General features: G+C 42.0%; 1 protein-coding gene and 1 long non-coding RNA gene across 2 annotated transcripts in view; both read right to left on the bottom strand.

Moving 5' to 3' along the window:
- Positions 1–21,782, bottom strand: part of LOC117496882 (CD5 antigen-like) — a 34,957-nt gene that overhangs the window by 10,571 nt on the left and 2,604 nt on the right. Inside the window, exons 2-5 of the mRNA XM_034148729.1 lie at positions 20,797–20,829; positions 6,947–7,240; positions 5,439–5,759; positions 1,653–1,955 (exon numbers count right to left, since the gene is read on the bottom strand). Coding sequence (XP_034004620.1) covers positions 1,653–1,955; positions 5,439–5,553 — 418 coding nt within the window. The 5' untranslated portion in view covers positions 5,554–5,759; positions 6,947–7,240; positions 20,797–20,829. The remainder of the gene's footprint in view (positions 1–1,652; positions 1,956–5,438; positions 5,760–6,946; positions 7,241–20,796; positions 20,830–21,782) is intronic.
- LOC117496917 lies at positions 12,132–14,576 on the bottom strand. The gene is made up of 3 exons (XR_004557328.1): positions 14,507–14,576; positions 12,995–13,068; positions 12,132–12,416 (listed from the first exon to the last, which is right to left on the bottom strand). It is a non-coding gene; the product is annotated as an uncharacterized LOC117496917 (long non-coding RNA).

Below are 21,782 nucleotides of genomic sequence, written 5' to 3'. Positions count from 1 at the left end.
CCCCTCCAACACACACGAACGCGCACATGACCAATGAGGGCACGAGATAAGTCTGTGCACAGATGGAAGGCTGACAGGCAGGTAGGCCATCCAGTTACTTTAGCCGGGCCGGCTAAAATGATTGGTCGTGCTTTTTACAGTACTACGGCTTCCACAGATGATATTTTTTTTGTGGATTTTTTGTCAAAGCACTTAAGATATTCATTGCTATCGGGATGTTAAGAGCATTCCATGGAATATAACAAAAAGTGTATCTCGAGCCGGTTTCTCAAACTTACCTACCCCACCTTTAAGCTGTCATTATTAGGCTGTTATGTACTGTTGGAGTGGTAACAACGCCTGCAGAGCGGAATTAGGCACATTTCCATTATTAATAAAAATCCAGAAACGATCAATTAAATATTGGCTACATCTAAAAGAAAGTGACCCCCACTCCTACCACCACAAAGCCCTGCAGCATCAAGAGATGAACAAGGGAAAGAGTCCCCTCTCTCAGCTGGTCCTGACACTCTGTTCACAAACCGGTTCAAACGGTGTTCTGCCTCAGGACCAGTCTGAGCCCACAACTATTAGAGTCAACCAGATTATAACAAAACACACAAAAAACTACCTCACTTATTGGAATACTAAATCCCAAACACAAAGTAAAATGCAATGCTATCTGGCCCTAAAAAGACAGTACACTGTGGCAGCCTACCTGACCACAGTGACTGATGTTAAACACAGGAAGATGTTGACAAAGTACAGACTAAGTGCTCACAGCCTGGCCTTAGAAACAGGCAGGTACAAGAAAACATGGCTGCCAAAAGAGGAGCGATCATGCCAACAATGTGGAGGAACTGCTGTGGAGACAGAGCAGCACTTCCTCACACAATGCCCAACTTTTGAACCTATACGGAAACAATTCTTCCCAAAACTCAACCATAAGCATTCTCAAATATTTAAAAATTAAAAACTAAAAATACTTCTCTGGGAATATAAAGAGAGCTGCATTGTTGCAGGACAGTTTGTCTCTGCCTCCCACAGTCTGAGGGAACCGGAATGAGCAGATACACCAGGTCTCACATCTTATATATCTTATGTATATATATATATCATATTCTATTTTATATTAATGTATTATATGAATGAAATTAATCTGTATTCCTTGTAAAAAAAAAACATGTTCTTAGCAGTTTGTTTATAACTGTTCATTTGTTTATTTGTGTGTATTTTTGTATAGATGTTACAACTATACAGAGCTTTGGCAATACTGTATGTAAATATGGTCATGCTAATAAAGCTATTGGAGAGAGAGAGAGAGAGAGAGAGAGAGAGAGAGATGAGAGAGAGAGAGAGAGAGAGAGAGAGAGAGAGAGGAGAGAGAGAGAGAGAGAGAGAGAGGAGAGAGAGAGAGAGAAGAGAGAGAGAGAGAGAGAGGAGAGAGAGAGAGAGAGAGAGAGAGAGAGAGAGAGAGAAGGAGAGAGAGAGAGAGAGAGAAGAGAGACAGAGAGAGAGAGAGAGAGAGAGAGAGAGAGAGAGAGAGACTGACTGACTGACTGACTGACTGACTGACTGACTGACTGACTGACTGACTGACTGACTGACTGACTGACTGACAGACAAAGAGACAGATGACATGATGTCATAAACAATGTCACTGATGGGCTTACCTGAGCAGGTGAGATTCAGGAAGTGGGGAGAGGAATATGATGCTGCACACTCCCTCAGAGCAGATCCAGACTGAACACAGTCAGGAAAGATCCACCACACAGATCTCTCTGAGGACCCCTCTCTCCGTCCCACAGAAACAGCAGAGCCACAGTCGAGCTCTCTGCAGAGAACAGCTGCTGCCTTCAGGGTCCAGAAAGAGAGAGAGTAAAAGCCGTCCACTGGTCTCCATTCTCCGTCATGTTTCACCTCCAGAGTTCCTGCACAGCGACTCTCTCCTCCCTCCAGCTGAACACCACCAGGCTCTGAAGAGAAACAAGAGAGTGATCAGAGAGAGAATAAAGTGAGTTTGATGAGAACAGAATGAACCAATCACAGCTCCTCTCCACCTGAGCAGGTGAGGCTAACAGCTCTGCTAGGTGAGCAGGTGTTTCTCTCTGAGGCTGTGCTACAGTCCAGGAGAGCAGACTCATGGCCTCCACACTGGAACTCTTTGGTCCACATTGGAGCCTCCCCTTCTCCATAGAGCGCCCCCTGGAGGACTGAAGGAGCCCCACAGCCGAGCTGCCGGCAGACCACCTGAGCATCCTGCTGGTCAAAGTCAGCCTCACACACTGAGGACCAGGACGGGTTAGACTGGGTAGACTGGTCAGACTTCACCTCCAGTCTGCCTGAGCACAGACCAGTCCCCCCCAGCAGCCTGACAGAGTCTGCAGAGGACAGAAGATCAAACAGAGGTCAAAGACACACCATCAAAGAGATGAAACAATATTTCAGAGATTCAAACTGGACTCAGTTCCAACATGAGTTGATGATGAACAACAGAACACATGTTTATAAGAACACAGACTGCAGGTACCCTCACATCTACATCTGATACCCTCTAGCAAGTGGTCTCCATTAGTGAACCCTTTCCCTGTGTCTTCAACAAAACATCCTCCTCTGCAGATCCTCTGCTCCTTCTGCTCAGGGACTCATCATGTTTTAAAAAAAGGTTTTATTATTTCTCACCTATCTAATAGAATCTGATCCTAGAACAAAAATCCCATTAGAAAATGAGTTCTAAAATATGAAAGCCAAAGGAGCCGGACTCTGCTCTGAAGGAGCTTCTCAGGGTGAAGGGCGCCTCGAGGAGCCCCGGCTGAGCTGATCAAAGCTGTGTCCAGGAGGTCTTGGTGCTGTTATGGTGGAACCCAAAGAACCTGCTGCTGGAAACCAGAGGCTCAGAGAGAGGTGGAGCTGAAGCAGGAGTCCTTTCAGACTGGTTGTCCCAGGGGACTCCTCAGGCAGCAGACACACATGTCTCCATCCACACAAATATGTTTCAATGCAAACACAAATACTTATTGTTTTAAATAAATGCAATATAAATCCACAAATATATGACTTTAAAAGTGTTAAATGTTGTGCATCAATAACATATTTGATGTTGTTACATTTCTATACAAAATGCTTTTGTGAGTGGATTTCTGAGACACCCTGACGCCGCTAGATTCACAAATGCATTTTTTCAAGATGGGAGTTTCTGTAGCCAATCAGATGTCTGCATCATTTAAGCCAATCACATAAGTGCATCCCTTTCGGGCGAAATCACTGCCCTGCCCACTTCCCGGTAAAACTAAGGCATCAGAACGAAGCGGAAAACAATGTTAATATCACTTCTACTCTAGCTTGGAAGAACACGATATGAGGTCCATCCTAAGTCTCTGAACTTGAGTCCATGCTTCCCTCACTTGCGTCCTTTCCTCCACACGAAGAGGGAGGGAGTAAGGAAATGTGTTTTCAGAGCAATGAGACGTCCTTTCCTCTGAGTGTGACGTTAAAGGACTTCCGTTTGTGATTCCTGATCGCTGCTGGATCGGCTGTCAGTGGCTTTAACATCTGCAGACTTCTGACAGAGTTTGTGTTTGCAGACATGTTCGCTGTTCTATTACTAATAAGAGGCTCCCAGTTATCACTGCCAGAGCAGCAGCAGTGTGTTACCCGCCTCACCTCACACCTGCACAGTGGGGGTTCTAGAACATTTTACATGGCGTGGCAAAGGGGGGGCAAGAGGTCAGGGTGGCATGGGAGGGCCGACAGTACGTGGTATTTTATACTGTATGTATAACCTATTTATTGTTAAATCATGGCCTAACACAAGTGTTCTTAATGCACAAGAGAAACAAGGTGTTCAGACAAACAAACTAACATATAGTATAAAACAGCAGAAAGTACTCATGATACCCTAGAACTCTGTTTACTGTGAGTACAGTAAAAGTACTTAGTTATAATGAAGTACACAAATGACATCACCCATCTCTTCAGAGAGCTAAAGGTGACCTGTGCAGCAACACATTTCAATATGTGTCAATACTAAGAGCCGCTAGATTGTGCTGCTGTGATGGAATATGTAAGGAGAATAAGAACATACCGTGTGGTCCAGCTGGAGTCTCCTCTGCCTCCTGATCCCTGCCTCTGTCCCTCTTTCTGACACTTCATCTTTATTCCTCACATACATTTCTTCTTCTTCACTAATGTCTTCATCTCCTCCTGGCTTCCTCCTGCTCTGACCCTCCTGGTCTCTTCATCTCCTCCTCTTCCTCCTGCTCTGACCCTCCTGGTCTCTTCATCTCTCTTTTCCTTTTCCTCTTTCTGTTCGTCCTGATCTCTTCTCAGATATGTCTTTGTGTTGTTGTTGAATCACTCCAGCTACTCTGGCCTGCAAGAGTCTACTTGTGAAAAGCTCTGGTACAAATGCTTGTCTAACTTTACACGTTAGGGCCATGTAGCTGATAAGTAGCATATAATAAATATAACATCAGAAAGTATTTATCAAACGCACAGGCAGCTGTATTCAGACCCAGTTTGACGGTAAAGGATGTATCCTGGTTTAATTGATCTGGCCTCATGGCTGTGAGCAGTGGCACTGCAAGACCCTCTGGGGGCCCCAAGCAGAAGAGACATGCCCCCCAACACATCCAGCATTCAGCTAACGCTCTCCTAACACCAGCTGCTCCTCAAAGTACCGTGCACTGATGCATATTCACAGAGAAACATACATTTAGCTGTCAGTGGAAATTGTAAACACTGTGTCCTAAATAAAGGATGTTAAATATAAAGTCTCTCTCATATTAAATATTACGTATGTTCTGATTTTAAACCTTGTGTATGTATTGATTACACCTGATTACCCGTAATAAACAAACAAAGCTTCTGCCACATGAATATCAAATGGATTTTCATACAGATTGTGATGGATACTAAATTAGATGTCACACTGCTACCAGATGAATGTTCAGTGACGTTTATATCATGTCACTTTTTAATCTCAGTTAACCCCCCCATGAACTGTGGTTGCTTAAAACGACTGTCTTAGATGATGTCACTGATGATGTCACTGATGATGTCAGTGATGATGTCACAGTTAAGCTTACCTGAGCAGGTGAGAGTCAGGAAACGGAAAAAGGAAAATGATGCTGCACACTCCCTCAGAGCAGATCCAGACTGAAAACAGCCAGAGCTGATCAGCCACACATTTCTGTTTGAGGACTCCCTTCTCTCTCCCACAGAAACAGCAGAGCCACAGTCGAGCTCTCTGCAGACGATTTCTGCTGCCTTCAGGTTCCAGAGAGAGTAGCCCCACACTGGTCTCCATTCTCCCCGTTTCAGCTCCAGGTCTCCTGCACAGCGACTCTCTCCTCCCACCAGCCTAACACCAGGCTCTGAAGAGAAACAAGAGAGTGATCAGAGAGAGAATAAAGTGAGTTTGATGAGAACAGAATGAACCAATCACAGCTCCTCTCCACCTGAGCAGGTGAGGCTAACAGCTCTGCTAGGTGAGCAGGTGTTTCTCTCTGAGGCTGAGCTACAGTCCAGGAGAGCAGACTCATGGCCTCCACACTGGAACTCTTTGGTCCACATTGGAGCCTCCCCTTCTCCATAGAGCGCCCCCTGGAGGACTGAAGGAGCCCCACAGCCGAGCTGCCGGCAGACCACCTGAGCATCCTGCTGGTCAAAGTCAGCCTCACACACTGAGGACCAGGACGGGTTAGACTGGGTAGACTGGTCAGAGTTCACCTCCAGTCTGCCTGAGCACAGACCAGTCCCCCCCAGCAGCCTGACAGAGTCTGCAGAGGACAGAAGGTCAAACAGAGGTCAAAGACACACCATCAAAGAGATGAAACAATATTTCAGAGATTCAAACTGGACTCAGTTCCAACATGAGTTGATGATGAACAACAGAACACATGTTTATAAGAACACAGACTGCAGGTACCCTCACATCTACATCTGATACCCTCTAGCAAGTGGTCTCCATTAGTGAACCCTTTCCCTGTGTCTTCAACAAAACCTCCTCCTCTGCAGATCCTCTGCTCCTGCTCAGCTCCACCTCTGCTCTCACACAGACACTTTCAAAAGGTTTGATTCTTTACTCTTACATGTGTGTTTCACATGTGTTATCTGATTGATGTTTTTAAAGACGTTGTTCTTAAACATGGCGTCATCATTGAATTCAAGCTGTTGTTTGTATATTGATCCTGTGTTTTCCATTAAATGGTGAATTGTATCATTCTAGAGGTGGAGGCTCCAAATAACCCGGTGGGTTTCATGACTCTTCATATCAGCCGTGCTCCAGGCTGCAATGAGTGAAATGAAATGTAATACTGCTTGTTCATTTATTTTGGTTCACATTACATTGATATATTTTACGGACACAAAAAGCCTAGAAAGGCAGAATATGGAGTGAGACGGCCCCTGCTGTGAGGATGATGGTTCTGGCCTCTCCCCTCTCACTCTTTTTAAAACTCTGAACATGGATTCTTTTGACTCTGTAAATGAGTGCTATATTTTCCTCCTTCATCTGCGGGGTCTGTGGGACGTCCTACGTTGTGTTTGCGCCACGCTTCGACTATGTGAGCTATGTAGGCCAATCACAACAGGCCATTTTACATTGGCCTGTTGTGGTTGGACACCTCACACAACAGAAGCCTGATTACGTTAATAAATGTTGCTTCTAATTGTATGAATTCTTTAAAGGGAAACTTATTTTTGCTATTATTTTATTATTTAATTATTCATTTTGATAATCAAAAATAATAATCCGGTAAACTATATTTTCTCTCAGTCATTGTTGATGAATGAGTGGGTGGGCCTATAGACCCAGTAGCCCACCCACTACGCCCGGCTGCTTCATACACTGTTTATCATTTGTTATTTGGGTTTGTGTATTTTTAAATTGTAAAAACAAGAAAATGAAAACAATAAATGAAAATGTCATCGATGATGTCACTGATGATGTCACTGATGGGCTTACCTGAGCAGGTGAGAGTCAGGATGTCTCTAGAGGAAGATGATTGTGCACACTCCCTCAGAGCAGATCCAGACTCAAGACAGTCAGGTCTGATCACCCACACAGGTCTCTTTGAGGACTCCTTTCTCAGTCCCACAGAAACAGCAGAGCCACAGTCGAGCTCTTTGCAGGCGACACCTGCTGCCTTCAGGTTCCAGAGAGAGCTAGAGTCCTCCACTGGTCTCCATTCTACCCGATGTTCCACCTCCAGAGCTCCTGCACAGCGACTCTCTCCTCCCACCAGCCTAACACCAGGCTCTGAAGAGAAACAAGAGTCATGTACCTTCAATGATATTAGCATATTTTAATAATTAATCATTTATACTATTAATACTTCCGAGTGATAATCAGATCATTAACTCCAGCTCTCTATAAACCAGTGGTGGGGAGTAATAAAGTACATATACTAAAGTACTGTAAGTACAGGTTTTAATTACTTTACTGGAGTATATCGTTTTATAATACTACTACATCACATGTATTCAACAAAATGAGTTTGAGGTTACACTGAAAAAAACGGGGAGAAAGATTTAGGAAAATCAAATGCAATTCTTATTCAATAAAACTGTTTTACACTAAGGCTACTACAAAACATGAAACAGTAGACCCTTTTAAACAACACTAATCTGCCCCCGCAGCTGGGCAGACAGACAACAGGAAGAAAACTCTGCTTCAGAAGTTCCGTTTGAAAGTTTTACTCAGAAAGCACTGTAAAACTGGACACACAAGAAAATGTACATTCATTTCAAGCATAGCAATAATTTAACATATCATACATTTCCCGCGTGTTAACAACCATATGATAAACGATGCGTTAACTTCATGGTAACCCCTATGGGAAATTACATTGAAAGGCTAGCGGTTAGCATACATCGTTGCAACAATGAATTCACAGCAATATTTCCACCATTTAACAATGTATCCCTCACACATACTCTTCATTAACAATGTTGAAACAACAGAGCATAGAAACACTTACAGGCATGTTTTCTTAGACAACAATGCAGAGTAGAAACGTGCGTCTGAATCTTTATATATACAGTCTATGGTCTGAATACATATAAGTGTTCTGCATAACTACGGCAACACTGAAAGTACAACACATAACTCAAAGCACTGTACAGTAATTACCATTTGTACCCACTAGGTGTCCTTTTGACCTAAACAACACAAACACATTTATTTTTGTTCTGTTGTCTGATACAAGCCATGATGAATCTACAGTTTACAATGATTTTAACAAATACTATACATACATCCGTTAAATTAAACAAAGCAGGTACAGAAACACATTGATATACTGTCACTCAGAGGTCCAAGGAGTATCCGGCCCTTTTCTTAAAGGAGAGGTGTCATGGCCATTTCCACTGATCATAATTCCATTGTTGAGGTCTACTAAAATAGATTTATACTGTGCATTTTTCCAAATTCACATTGGTTTCGCATACAGCATCTCTGTAAACTACGTGTATTCACTGAATTTCACTCTCTGCCTTTAACGGCTCGTTGTAGCTCCCAAAGCTCCAGCCCCCACCCTCCCTGTGAGCACAGTGTGCTCTGATTGGTCGGGACGTTGTGAATCGCGCTGAGCTCCGTGGAGGTGTTGTTTCCTTGTTTAGGATACATAGCGAAACACAGCCAAATTCATCCTGAGCACACACAAACTCACAGCCGAAGTAAAAACAATAAGTGTGGCTTGATATTGAGTAAGAAAAAGGTTGATAAACGCTGTGAGAATGGGTCTGCAGAGAGAATTTTGCCGCGATCCCAACTGTCTGTTATCAGCCTGCAGCCAGGGAGGAGAAATCAGCAGAGCTGCCTGCTCCCTGCACACAGATGTGTGTGTGAGGAAGTCCGTGGATCGGTCAATTTGGACCAATCAGCGGGGGCTTAACGTAACGGCTCCGCGGACGTAACGTAACGGCTCTTCGGGATTGGTCCATTTCGTTCCGGGTACCGCTTGACATCATGCCGTACCCGGAACGAAATGGAAGACTCAAATGGGCAGTGACGTATCTCCAACGAGGCGTTTTGGGGAGGTATTTTCTGTGTTAGAGTTTTACTCGCTACAGGGTGTACTTTGAGGGTTTTGACTCTGCACACCGTTTACATGCATAAAAACCTTCATAACACACAAGGGGACGGGTAATAACCGGAAAAGCATGACATGGGAGCTTTAAAAGTGTTAAATGTTGTGCATCAATAACATATTTGATGTTACATTTCTATAAAATCCGCTTTTGTGAGTGGATTTCTGAGACACCCTGACGCCGCTAGATTCACAAATGCATTTTTTCAAGATGGGAGTTTCTGTAGCCAATCAGATGTCTGCATCATTTAAGCCAATCACATAAGTGCGTCCCTTTCGGGCGAAATCACTGCCCTGCCCACTTCCCGGTAAAACTAAGGCATCAGAACGAAGCGGAAAACAATGTTAATATCACTTCTACTCTAGCTTAGAAGAACACGATATGAGGTCCATCCTAAGTCTCTGAACTTGAGTCCATGCTTCCCTCACTTGCGTCCTTTCCTCCAAACGAAAAGGGAGGGAGTAAGGAAATGTGTTTTCAGAGCAATGAGACGTCCTTTCCTCGGAGTGTGACGTTAAAGGACTTCCGTTTGTGATTCCTGATCGCTGCTGGATCGGCTGTCAGTGGCTTTAACAGCTGCAGACTTCTGACAGAGTTTGTGTTTGCAGACATGTTCGCTGTTCTATTACTAATAAGAGGCTCCCAGTTATCGCTGCCAGAGCAGCAGCAGTGTGTTATGGCGCATTTCCACTACAGAGCGGAGAACGGTTTAAGAGGGCTGTGACGTCAGCGGCCCGTTTTTGGTTGCGTTTCCACTTGGCCTAGTACCGGCCGGCGGGTCCTAATTCACAGTTTTTCTGGCCTCATAAAATCGCGGGTCTAGGGCCAGAGACAACGAGGCTGAGTCGGGCTGAGTATGCTAAACTAGAGAGAGAATCGCTGGCAAGGGGGCTACAACTACAACAAGATGGACATATTTGACTGTGATTTAATTGTAATACACGTTTCAAAATGATGCCGAAGTAACAACATACTGATACCGGTTAGTAAAAACCATGAATTAATGCTTTGACAAGTCTGCAGACAGACGGCAGGCGAAAAACCTTTTAAAATGCGTGTTTTCTAAATGGAGATTGGCTAAGCTAACGCAGTATATGCTCCGACCGTCCACACTCACAACAACGGCCTATACAGACATAAATAAAGCAGCGACTGTATTCGCCATGACACAGGCAGTCTGTGGTTTGTACTTGTTTAACTTTTGTCTAGTTTCTGAACATATATGAGGAGCTGTGAGCTCTGAGTGCTAACAGCTAACGGCTGTGTTGTTTTTCTGGGGTTCTCATTGAAGATGACGTCACGGCTCCGCCTACACTGCGTTACTATAGTTGCTACCCCTGGTACTAAACTGTAATGGAAATGCGCCATAAAGTGAGCCAGTCCTAACGAGGCCTAGCCATACCGAGCGAGGCCGAGCGAGGCCGTGTAGTGGAAATGCGCCTTTACCTGCCTCACCTCACACCTGCACAGTGGGGGTTCTAGAACATTTTACATGGGGTGGCAAAGGAGAGGTGTCATGGCCATTTCCACTGATCATAATTCCATTGTTGAGGTCTACTAAAATAGATTTATACTGTGCATTTTTCCAAATTCACATTGGTTTCTCATACAGCATCTCTGTAAACTACTTGTATTCACTGAATTTCACTCTCTGCCTTTAACGGCTCGTTGTAGCTCCAATAGCTCCAGCCCCCACCCTCCCTGTGAGCACAGTGTGCTCTGATTGGTCGGGACGTTGTGAATCGCGCTGAGCTCCGTGGAGGTGTTGTTTCCTTGTTTAGGATACATAGCGAAACACAGCCAAATTCATCCTGAGCACACACAAACTCACATCCGAAGTAAAAACAATAAGTGTGGCTTGATATTGAGTAAGAAAAAGGTTGATAAACGCTGTGAGAATGGGTCTGCAGAGAGAATTTTGCCGCGATCCCAACTGTCTGTTATCAGCCTGCAGCCAGGGAGGAGAAATCAGCAGAGCTGCCTGCTCCCTGCACACAGATGTGTGTGTGTGAGGAAGTCCGTGGATTGGTCAATTTGGACCAATCAGCGGGGGCTTAACGTAACGGCTCCGCGGACGTAACGTAACGGCTCTTCGGGATTGGTCCATTTCGTTCCGGGTACCGCTTGACATCATGCCGTACCCGGAACGAAATGGAAGACTCAAATGGGCAGTGACGTATCTCCAACGAGGCGTTCTGGGGAGATATTTTCTGTGTTAGAGTTTTACTCGCTACAGGGTGTACTTTGAGGGTTTTGACTCTGCACACCGTTTACATGCATAAAAACCTTCATAACACACAAGGGGACGGGTAATAACCGGAAAAGCATGACACCTCTCCTTTAAAGGAGAGGTGTATTCATACCACTGTAAGAATACTCTATTACAAGTGAAAGTCTGGTAATGAAAATGTTACTTAAGTAAAAGTATAATTAGCTAAATGCTGTTTGAGTATTACATGTAAAAAGTACCCTGTAGTAATTGTAGCAACCATTGAGAACGTAATAGCTCAAGGATTTCTAACAATATTTACATTTTTTGTAAATTAAAAAACAGAACCTTATACTTGATAAACTCTATATAAGATAGTGAAGCACAAAGTACAATATTTCCCTTTGATTTATAGTGGAGTATAAAGTGCAACGAAAAGAGCATTCTCAAGTACCTCAACATTACACCACTGCTTCTGCAAAAATGTGGACTTTCAAGAGAAATCTTGAGGAAATTAAAGGTGGGGTAGGTACGTTTGAGAAACCGGCACGAGATACACTTTTTGTTATATTCCATGGAATGCTCTTAACATCCCGATAGCAATGAATATCTTAAGTGCTTTGACAAAAAATCCATAACAATTTTTCCACAATCTGTGGAAGCCGTAGTACTGTAAAAAGCAAGACCAATCATTTTAGCCGGCCCGGCTAAAATAACTGGATGGCCTACCTGCCTGTCAGCCTTCCATCTGTGCACAAACTTATCTTGTGCGCGTTCGTGTGTGTTGGAGGAGGGGCTCTGTAAGGAAGTGGCAGATTTTTTCCGGCTGTGTATTTTCAAATTCCAGCGCACTCAAGCTGGTTTCTCCAAAATGACCTACCCCACCTTTAAGTTAAAGAAAGATTTTTGCAAACGATAGAAGCGTATTTCAACTTTGATGTGTTAGTTAAGTTCATTGCATGGATGATGTCCGTGAGCAGAAGGCAGGCGTTCACCCTCATCAAGCACCGCCGATCCCTCGATGGAGATGGACACGTTGGGAGGTGTGGCGTCTTCTTTTGCTGCACTTCATGGGGGACATGGAGCTTCACGACACTCAGCATAGTCCTTTTTCCACAATATCTTTGCCTCCATTCTGTCAAAACATGTAAATCAGTGTTAACATACAGTACTGTAAACTTTTCTGTGACTTTACTAAAACTGATTGGGTTGAGTTAGCTATTTAATTTAGTGTTTAAGTAGCCATGTTCTTTTTAAGCAGAGGGGATGGGGTAAGCTTCAAAAGGTTCAAAGGGCTTTATTATCATATGCAGTAGCTACAGTGTGGATATGGGAATTTATATTAACTCTTATTTGTTACGGTCAAAGTATGACTACAAGTAAGGAAGCTCAGTTTATTAAATGTTTTCTTTGTTTCCAACAGGAAGTAAACCTGATTAAATAATTGGGTTCTACAGGCTCAAACTATCAATTCTCCTGAAAAACACATTTTGAATCAGAATATTAAACATTGAAATTGAGTAAGTTTGAAAATATATATAAATATTATACAGTCAAATTAGATTCCAATGTACTTTATCTAAATGTTAACTTAAAAACTGGAGACTGAAGAGGTTTTTCACATAATGGCAAGATGTACTTACCTTTAGTGAATAGAGATGTACAAACAGAACAGCAGACACATTTTTAACACAAATCAAGCAGAACATTTACCTGGTTCTCTTTAATCAGCTCCTCTGCAGACTCTTCCAGAAGCTCCACCAGGCGGGAGGACGGCTTCCGTCTAACTTCAACGTGGTGATGTTTAACAGACATGTCAATTATTGTAGCAAACACACATAACTGTAAGTACAGAAAGATACTGGAGACAAAGCGCTACAGAAGGAGGCACCAACAGTTCAACTTCCCAGTAGTCTCCCTGGATCACCCCTCTGGCCGCATCACAGACTGGCCCACAGAGCAGTGTCCATGGCAGTGAATTAGTGATGTGTCGGTCGCGAACGAGCCGATTCTTTTGAACGGCTCTTTGGTACGAACGAGGGGAACCGAGTCCTACTTTGTGAGAGCCGTTCTTGTTATCGTTCAATCGTTGGTCCGCACTCACTGCCTGCCAAAATCCACTCGCCTTTTAAAAAGCTTGATTTTGTTCCCCAAACGTATTCTGTGAAGATCCGCCCCTACTCTGTTTGGTAGGTTTCAGCACGAGGAGTGAGATGGGGTGGGTCTTAACGGAATACGCGAGAGAGAGAAGTCATAACAAGTGGTACAGGACAGGTAGACAACGTGTTTTTCGGATGGTAAATGAGCCAAACGCGAAAACGCAGCAGCATTTGGATTCACTTCAACCAAAACCCAGGCAGTGATAAAGCGCACCATTTGTAAAGGCAACATATCCTTTAAAGCAGGATCAACAAATAATCTCCATCGCCACTTAAAAACACAGTATCTAATATTAAGAGTTGCATGAATTTCATTCAAGGCAAGGCAACTTTATTTACTTAACACATACAGAGGGTAAATTCAAAGTACATTCACTGACATGATGACATGGATATGGCGCCACCTTGTGTCATGTTTACAATGCCGATTATTGACATTAGGTCTGGCAATACAGTCAATCATTATCCTGGTGATTATTTTGCAGATAAACCTAGTAACCTTAAAAAAACGGCTCTTTTGAACGGCTCTTTTGAACGGCTCTTTGAAAGGAACGGAGCCATAAGATCCGGCTCCCTTCAAAGAGCCATAATTCCCATCACTACAGTGAATGTGACATACCCTTTTTTTTAGGAATCTGGTGCCGCTATCTGTCTCAGTGTACACTGTACACAGGAAATAAAAGCACACATGTGCATCACACACAGTCGGATGCATGCGAGTGAACTGACTTGACTCCCACAGTAAAGGAAAACTCAGTTTGGCGACACACTGCTTTACTACCGAGCAGCATTTGAAAATGTAGCGCGAACACCACCAACAAATAAACTCTTCTGAACTACTAGTAATTTCGCCAGCTGTTTACTAATTTGAAGCAACAACTAAACCACTAAGTATTACATGTTGTGTGTGCCTCGTCCATGACAGCAGGCTAAATTAGCTAGCACGCTAACTAGCTAAATTGCTAAGCTGAAACACTGACGTTAGCAAACGTTTGTTTGATATCCACATTAAGCTCACAAGCTAACGGGGATGTACAGAGTTAATAAAGTACACAAATATACTTACATGATTCAAAATCCACGAGTATTCATATTAGACGAGGGTCCATGTTGGAACCGTCTGCTTTTTTTCAAATGTCTGTACCGTGCGCAAACTCCTCTGACTTCATCTGGGGCGTCGCCCACCTTTACTCACATTGCCCTGTACATTTTACTAGCTTTTCACAGGTTGTAGGCTTTATATATACAGTCTATGGTTGTAGGTCAACACATTACTTTAGTTAACATTTACTTGGTGCTATGATTTAAATGTACTTATCAAAATGAAGATACAAAATTACTTGCAAATTCAAGTAACACATTAAATAAAAGGAGAGATTTTGAGTAAAAGAAAATTAGTAATTTCTTGTATAATTTAAACACATAATCATAGTATTATTATAATTTGTATCAGTGTACTCAAGTACTGTAAGTACAGGTTTGAATTACTTTACTGGAGTATATCGTTTTATAATACTACTACATGTATCCGACAAAATGAGTTCGAGGTTACTTGGCAGGTTCATATTATTAATAAAACAACAATTTAATGATGAAGTTCTGTTATGGATAAAGATACCTGGAAGTATAACAAGTCATTAAAGTTATCTCCACCTTTACCAGCTGCTAAATTAAAAATGATGTTCACATGAATGGATCATTGATTAGAATCCAGACTATAATATATTATTATGAAAATAGTCATACTATATGAGTCATATACTTTAAGCATTATTTGATCCTAATACTTTGACCTAAGTAGATTTCAATACCAGACTTGTTCTTGTTACAGTATTTCTACACTGTGGTATCACTTCTTCTAATCAAGTATAACATCTCCCCCACATCTATAAACTAATAGGACCTGAAACATGAAACATATGATTAAGTAGAGCTAAAAAACAGTTTAATCAGAAAGCAAAACGTAGAGATTAGTAGCATGTTTATGTGTGGCACTGTCATTTGAACCCTTTGGTGAACATGTGCAATATGGGTCCGTGTACGTGTGTGTTTCTCTTTTAACACAAGAAACAAAATCCCCCAAAAATCCCATAAAGATTTTCAACAAAAACTGAAAAAAGGAACACAAAAGCCTTTTTTCTGATTTTGTTGTTTGAGTCCAGAAACCATATCCAATGTACCGAGCTAATAAAAGAACCTGAAAGTAGCCTGGTAAAGAATACCTCTTTTCCTAACGTAGTTGTACATAAGAGACCTCTATCAAACCCTAGAATCCGGTCACTGGAGTGATACAGAAACGGAGAAGGAAGGGGGGAACTGAAAAAGGGATACAAGCTAAGAGATAAGGAACAAGGTTTTCTTAGAGAGAAAGTGAGGGTTAGGAAACCCGATAGAGGAAACAGGGAGGTTGATAAATTAGCAAGGGAGCGGCCAGCTAGCCTGGGGTCTTTGCGTCTTATTATACCTGGGGAATGGAAGGAAGGAGAGAGAGTGAGAGTTACACCGCCCGACCACCTTAACGTATTATAGGAAATACACAAGACTTAGCTCATGTAGGGGCAGATAGAGTGGTCATGTGTATGAAAAGCCAAAGGATTGATATACCTGAGGCAAGGGAGACAGTGATAAACTTTAGGAAAAGTTGTCTCGAGTGTGCGCGTTCAGGAGTATTCGAAAGACGGAAACTCACCTGCGTCACATTATATCACACACACCCAATAGACACTTCAGTGTTGATGTGGCGGGGCCCCTGTCAAACTATTTTCCTTCCTTATTTGTGCAGACAATGGCTCAAGTGCTAAGAGAGTTTATCCCCTAAGAGTTGCAACGGGGAAGACTTTTTCTACAAGATTGACAGAACTGTTAATTCAATTTCCAGATATTGAATCATTAAGAATAGATAATGGAAAACATTTTAAGAACTTTGATGTTCAAGATTTGTTAGAATCACGCGGTGTCACACAAATCTAGTCTGTCTCTTATAAACCTGAAACTAATGGTGTTGCTGAAAAAGCACTTAGAAATTAAATGTATTATTATTATTATTTTTAAAACTGAGGGAGAAGACACCGTAGTGCAGGTAAATAAAAATAATACTGTTGAGCTTGACACATGTTGCTTAAGTACACTGCACACAGATAAGAAAGACAAATAATGGCCCTGCCACAGACTGCACTAGCGAATACATTCGGGGGGCTGGTAATCCTGGTCCAGGGACGGGGTTTGTGGTCTCATCTAGTGGGAAAAGCCCTACTGGGTGCCAATATGGCCAAGCAAGGATACCTTCGTGAAGAGAGACTGGAGCCTTTGGAGTGGGGACCTTATGTTCCCGGTGAATGTGTAATTGGTAGAGTTGTTACTGCCATGGTAAGATGGCACGGCCCAAACCATGAAAAGCCGGCACGGCTCCCTAATGGGCCGTCTTTGAATCCTCCACTGGATTGCCTCGTCTCGGAAAGAGAGGGAGGCAAAGTGTTACTGTGCAGAGACTGCTCTTTGGAGCATCAGCCGAGGCTGATAGTTGGCACTTGACCACCTCAGGATAAGGCAGCAATATCTAGCTGTCATTGCACGTGGGATGGGGTGGGAGAAATGAAGGACCTGTGAGTCCCATCTGGGACTTTTTCTGTTCAGAGCAGTTTTGTCTGCTAGTTCAATATAGGATCCAATGCATTCTGTTTTTGGTAAAATTAAGAAGACATTTGTGAATGATTTACGGCTAAAAATGTTCTATGCTTTCAATAAAGCTAAGTGGGGACTTTTGGCTTTTCTTATTATTCTAGCTGTCGCGATAGTTTTAGGTGTTTTGTTCAGATTTGGACTGCTTCAACAAGCACTACTGTACATGACAACATTATTTTTGTTCCTGATAAAATTCACCTTTAAGATGATTTGGTTGGCCCTTAAACTACTATGGCTAATCTCAAAATGTACATGTTTCTTTTTGGGTCATGGGTTAACAAAACAAGGGAGTTAAACAAACGAAGACATTTAGGGAGGGAGAATCCTGTTGTTCAGGGGGAAATTGAGAGGTTGGCTTCGGTAGATCAACATGATTTCTCCTCTCCCAACTTTGCTAAAAACCTTTATCCATAAAAGCTGCTTAAGAAAACAATTATAAAGAAAATGTTCAAAACTGGTTAGAGGGAGATTTCTCCTTTTTTGACTCTCCTCCTTGCTGCAGGTTAAGCACCGGATGTTGATGCGGTTTGACATGCAGCTCCGAGATAGAGATCAGCACCCCCGCCTTTACATACTCTCACAACTCTCTGGACCTGAGACAGTGACAGTACGTAATGGAGAGACAGAACTTTACCTTTGAGAATGGTTCATCCCAGTCAATACAAGAGATCCTGATTGGAATTATTTTGACTATTTTTTTATTTGGTTTTGATTACCCCAAAGTCGTTAAAGAATGGGGGATTTGTGACTTTGATCTTAGCTATCCCCATTTTACTTATTAGAAACTGGCAAAATGGCCTTATCAATCGGCCAACGCTGAGTTGTTTATTGATTTATCAATTTTTAGCAGAAAGGAGAGTTCAGTTGTGTTATTAGTTCCTTCCTATCAGGGAGCAGTTCAATAAGTAGAATAATGTTAGAAGGTTTTTAACTGCTAAAAGTAATTATTTTTTTATTTTATTTAACCTTTATTTAACCAGATAAAAACATTGAGATAAAATCTCATTTTCAATGCTGACCTGGCCAAGAAGGCAGCAACGTTACACATAACACATAACACAAACATATAAAATACAGAGAACATAACAAAGAAAACAAAAGACGAAAAAGCAGTCACTACATTGTGCACATTAGGACAATAAAAAAAGTACACCAGTTGTTACTGCAAGAGCAGCTGGTGGTGAGGACTTCAGACAACTTCAATTTAAAACATGATATAGAGACAAGTGCCCTCAGTTTAAGGCGTGATTGAATAGAATAGGTTTGCTCACTTTGGAGATTTTGACCAACTCCTTTTGTAGTATCTGGTGTTTATCCAACTCCTGGTTGGTAGTAATGAATTTAAAACCAAGTAGATGTAACAATATTTTTAAGAACATTTGTGATATTTACTATTGCAATTTTTCAGTCCCTTTATAGACGTTCTGTTGAGTGGTTGGTTGGTGATGGACGCTTATATCAGAGAGAAAATGTATCTGATAATTTGTTGCCAGCATCTAGGACGGGTCTCTCACTGAGACTCCGCGGGGATAACAGGGAACCACCTCGCTGGTATGTTACAGAACATTTCGAAGATTATTTTGACATTAGTCCTAGGGAGCTTGGGGAAGGGTCTACCTGTCCTCCTCCGGCTAAGAAGTCTAGGACTTATGTGCCTCCAAACTAATCTTTTACAGCAGCTGACCAGACGGGCCACAGATGAGAGAAGGCCCCAGAAATGCTGTGGACCTGACCTGCCGACATTGTGCCGTTAAAAGTGCAGAGTATCTTGATTTATTATTAACATCATGTTACTATACATTTTTGACTACTTATGATAATGCTTAAGCCATTTAGCTTTGTGTTGTTTAAACCCACTTATATACTCAGTGGTGCATATCTATGTTTTCTGATATACAGTACATGATTTTTAATCATTATATTCTATTATTTTTGTGTGACATTATGATAATATTCAATTGTTTCGAGATAAGTTTGCTTTTTAAACTTTGACAAGAATTTGCTTTTTACTTTTATGTATTGCGGTTACAGCGGGTATGAAGACACTGAAGCACAGGATGCAGGCGGCCTACGCAAAGGACTTGAACCAACTTCCTGGACCAGCGAATCGTAGAGACAAGCTGTCCTTATTGTCTCTGTTAATAAATGAAGTCTCTGTTAATAAATTAAAGTATAAAGTTTGCATATTTGAAATTAAATGTTTAAGAAAAAACTTGATTCTAAACATGACATTGACAATGTGTTCTGCTTTCATGAAAAATGTTCATATTCCCTCTTGTTAAAATGGCATATTATTACTATAAGTCTTTATTTGTTTTAATTTTAACTTGACATTTTTAATTGTTCATTAAGTAAAAGTTGAACATATGTGACCTCCTTCTCCCTCAAATATAGAAAAGGGGAAACCACCTGATGCAGAGAGGGAGGAGGCAAGAGACTATAAAAGATGATGTGTGAAGAGAAAAGGGGAGTTTTTAAGGCTTTTTTAGGCTTGAAGGCTTGGAGGCTTGAGAGCTTGAGGGTCTTGGCTCTTTGGCCCAGGCCCAAGCCCTGGGCCCTGAGCCCTGGGCTTGGGCTCTTTTAGAAGGCTTTTTTAGGACATTTGACTTGTGATCCTGTTGCTTTTGTATTTTGACTTTTGTTGTTTTTTGGATTCTTGTAAATCCGCTATTTTTGTTAAAACCTTAATAAAACCGGTTTGTACTTTGTACATTTCGACCCAATTCCTGGTCTTTCTGGTGGTCTCTGAAGGTATCTGCTTGGTCTTAGAGTGAGGTAAGAACACCCTTCCCTGGAAAAGGCTGACATTAGTTGATCATTTGGATTTTAAATTGTTTAAGGGGAATAGAAACTCTGCTAAGGTTAAACTATAGTTTCACATTGGTTACTGTGGTTGATGTGGTTTTGATTAATGTTGAAATATGACATATGCTCTGCTGATGTGGTAATGTCACTGCTGTGATATTAATGTTTGACTCTGGCTGTGTTTGATATTACTTTTGCATTGTTTTAATTGGTATAAGGGGATCAAAATGGGGGGTTAGGGATTGTGGGTCCTGAAGCTGCCCTAATTACCAAGGAGTCTCCCAACGACACGGGGTTTCCACTCCAGGGGCAGTTTAGATACTGCTCTGAGGTTCTACCAGCCCACCAACACCTACTACACTATACACTCCGTTTTGCTATCCTAGCGGTCGGACATCCGTGGCTGGAGTGCCTAAAATGGGGATACGACGGGCAGTTTGGTGTTCGAGGCCACGCTGTAAACGCCCCCCTTAGCAGATTACGTTGATCTTGTGTGTAGATTCTGGGGGGTTAAGTCCTAAAAAGATTGGACGGCCATTTAACGGAGCCTTATCAGCACCGGAGTTCGGTATCGGAGACGGCCTAGATATTAACGTTGGTTGTATCGAAGTTAGATTCCTTTTCAATGTGATGAGCTGATGGTATTTATAAAGTATAATCATGAAAAGTGGTGGTGATGAAAAGGTGATGATGGTTTGTTGTTTACCTTTGAAGTATATCCTGGTTTCACAAACATGGTAAAATCATAAATGATGAAACTAGGATCAGTTAGTGGTGACGTCTTTAAACTACATCATGTTTTATGATAAAGGTTGTTTACAGACTGTAATCACTTAAAGAGTAACAGGGTGAATAAACTGAGCACTTTACCTGTTGAGTTGTGTTCTCCTTCAGCCTGGAGTCCTGAAGAGAAATCAGAAGATAAGGTAAACAGAGTTTTCTATCATCTCAGAAACACGTCAGTGAACTCACTCTGGAGTCATTTCACCAGTTTACTCTAGCTGAGAATAACACGTTCATACAGAGAAGTCACATATTCAGAGTTAAAGCAACAGTTCAGTTTAGAGAATATGCTCCTTCAGTTCAAATGAGTCATGGTGCACCATCATCACACTGAAACATGTTCTACAGCAACAATTACATTAGGAGGAACCACAGAGGTGTGTGTGTGTGTGTGTGTGTGTGTGTGTGTGTGTGTGTGTGTGTGTGTGTGTGTGTGTGTGTGTGTGTGTGTGTGTGTGTGTGTGTGTGTGTGTGTGTGTGTGTGTGTGTGTATGTGTGTGATGTGTGTGCATTTGTGTGAGTGTGTTTGACAAATATCAAAGTATTTGGTGATAAAACTTGATGTAAGAGTTTGTTTGTGTGAGTGTGTACGTGTGTATTTAAAGTGACCCCACTGATGCCTAAAAAAGAGACTGTGTGTATATATGGATCCCACCTCAGTACCTCTGTGTGTGTGTGTCAATGTTAATGTGTGTGCGTAAGAGTATGTGTACATGTATTTTTTTAGTGTGTTTGTGTGTGTGTAATACAGTGTGTATATAGACCCCACTTATGCTTAAAAACCAGACGGTGTGTGTATGCGGACCCATATAGACCCCCTATAGGTCAGTAAAAAAATAAAAGGCACAGTTTGAAAGGGGAGTGATTAGTAAAATATGCATCAATAAAAAGAAAGAATGCAGACTAGGTAAGATACAGATAGGAGAGAGGAGGTGATCAAATATGTGTTATTGCTTGTGAGCATATTCTAATGGTTTTTTGATTATTGAAATATATACAGTTCTGTTTCATATGAGTGTTGAGAGCTGTATCCATACATCTCTTCATGTTGCCCTCAAAGTGCACCAGATTGA

This window comes from Trematomus bernacchii, unplaced genomic scaffold (assembly GCF_902827165.1).
Source record: "Trematomus bernacchii unplaced genomic scaffold, fTreBer1.1, whole genome shotgun sequence".
In the NCBI taxonomy this organism is placed as follows: domain Eukaryota; kingdom Metazoa; phylum Chordata; class Actinopteri; order Perciformes; family Nototheniidae; genus Trematomus; species Trematomus bernacchii.
This window is presented reverse-complemented; position numbering and strand designations above follow the sequence as displayed.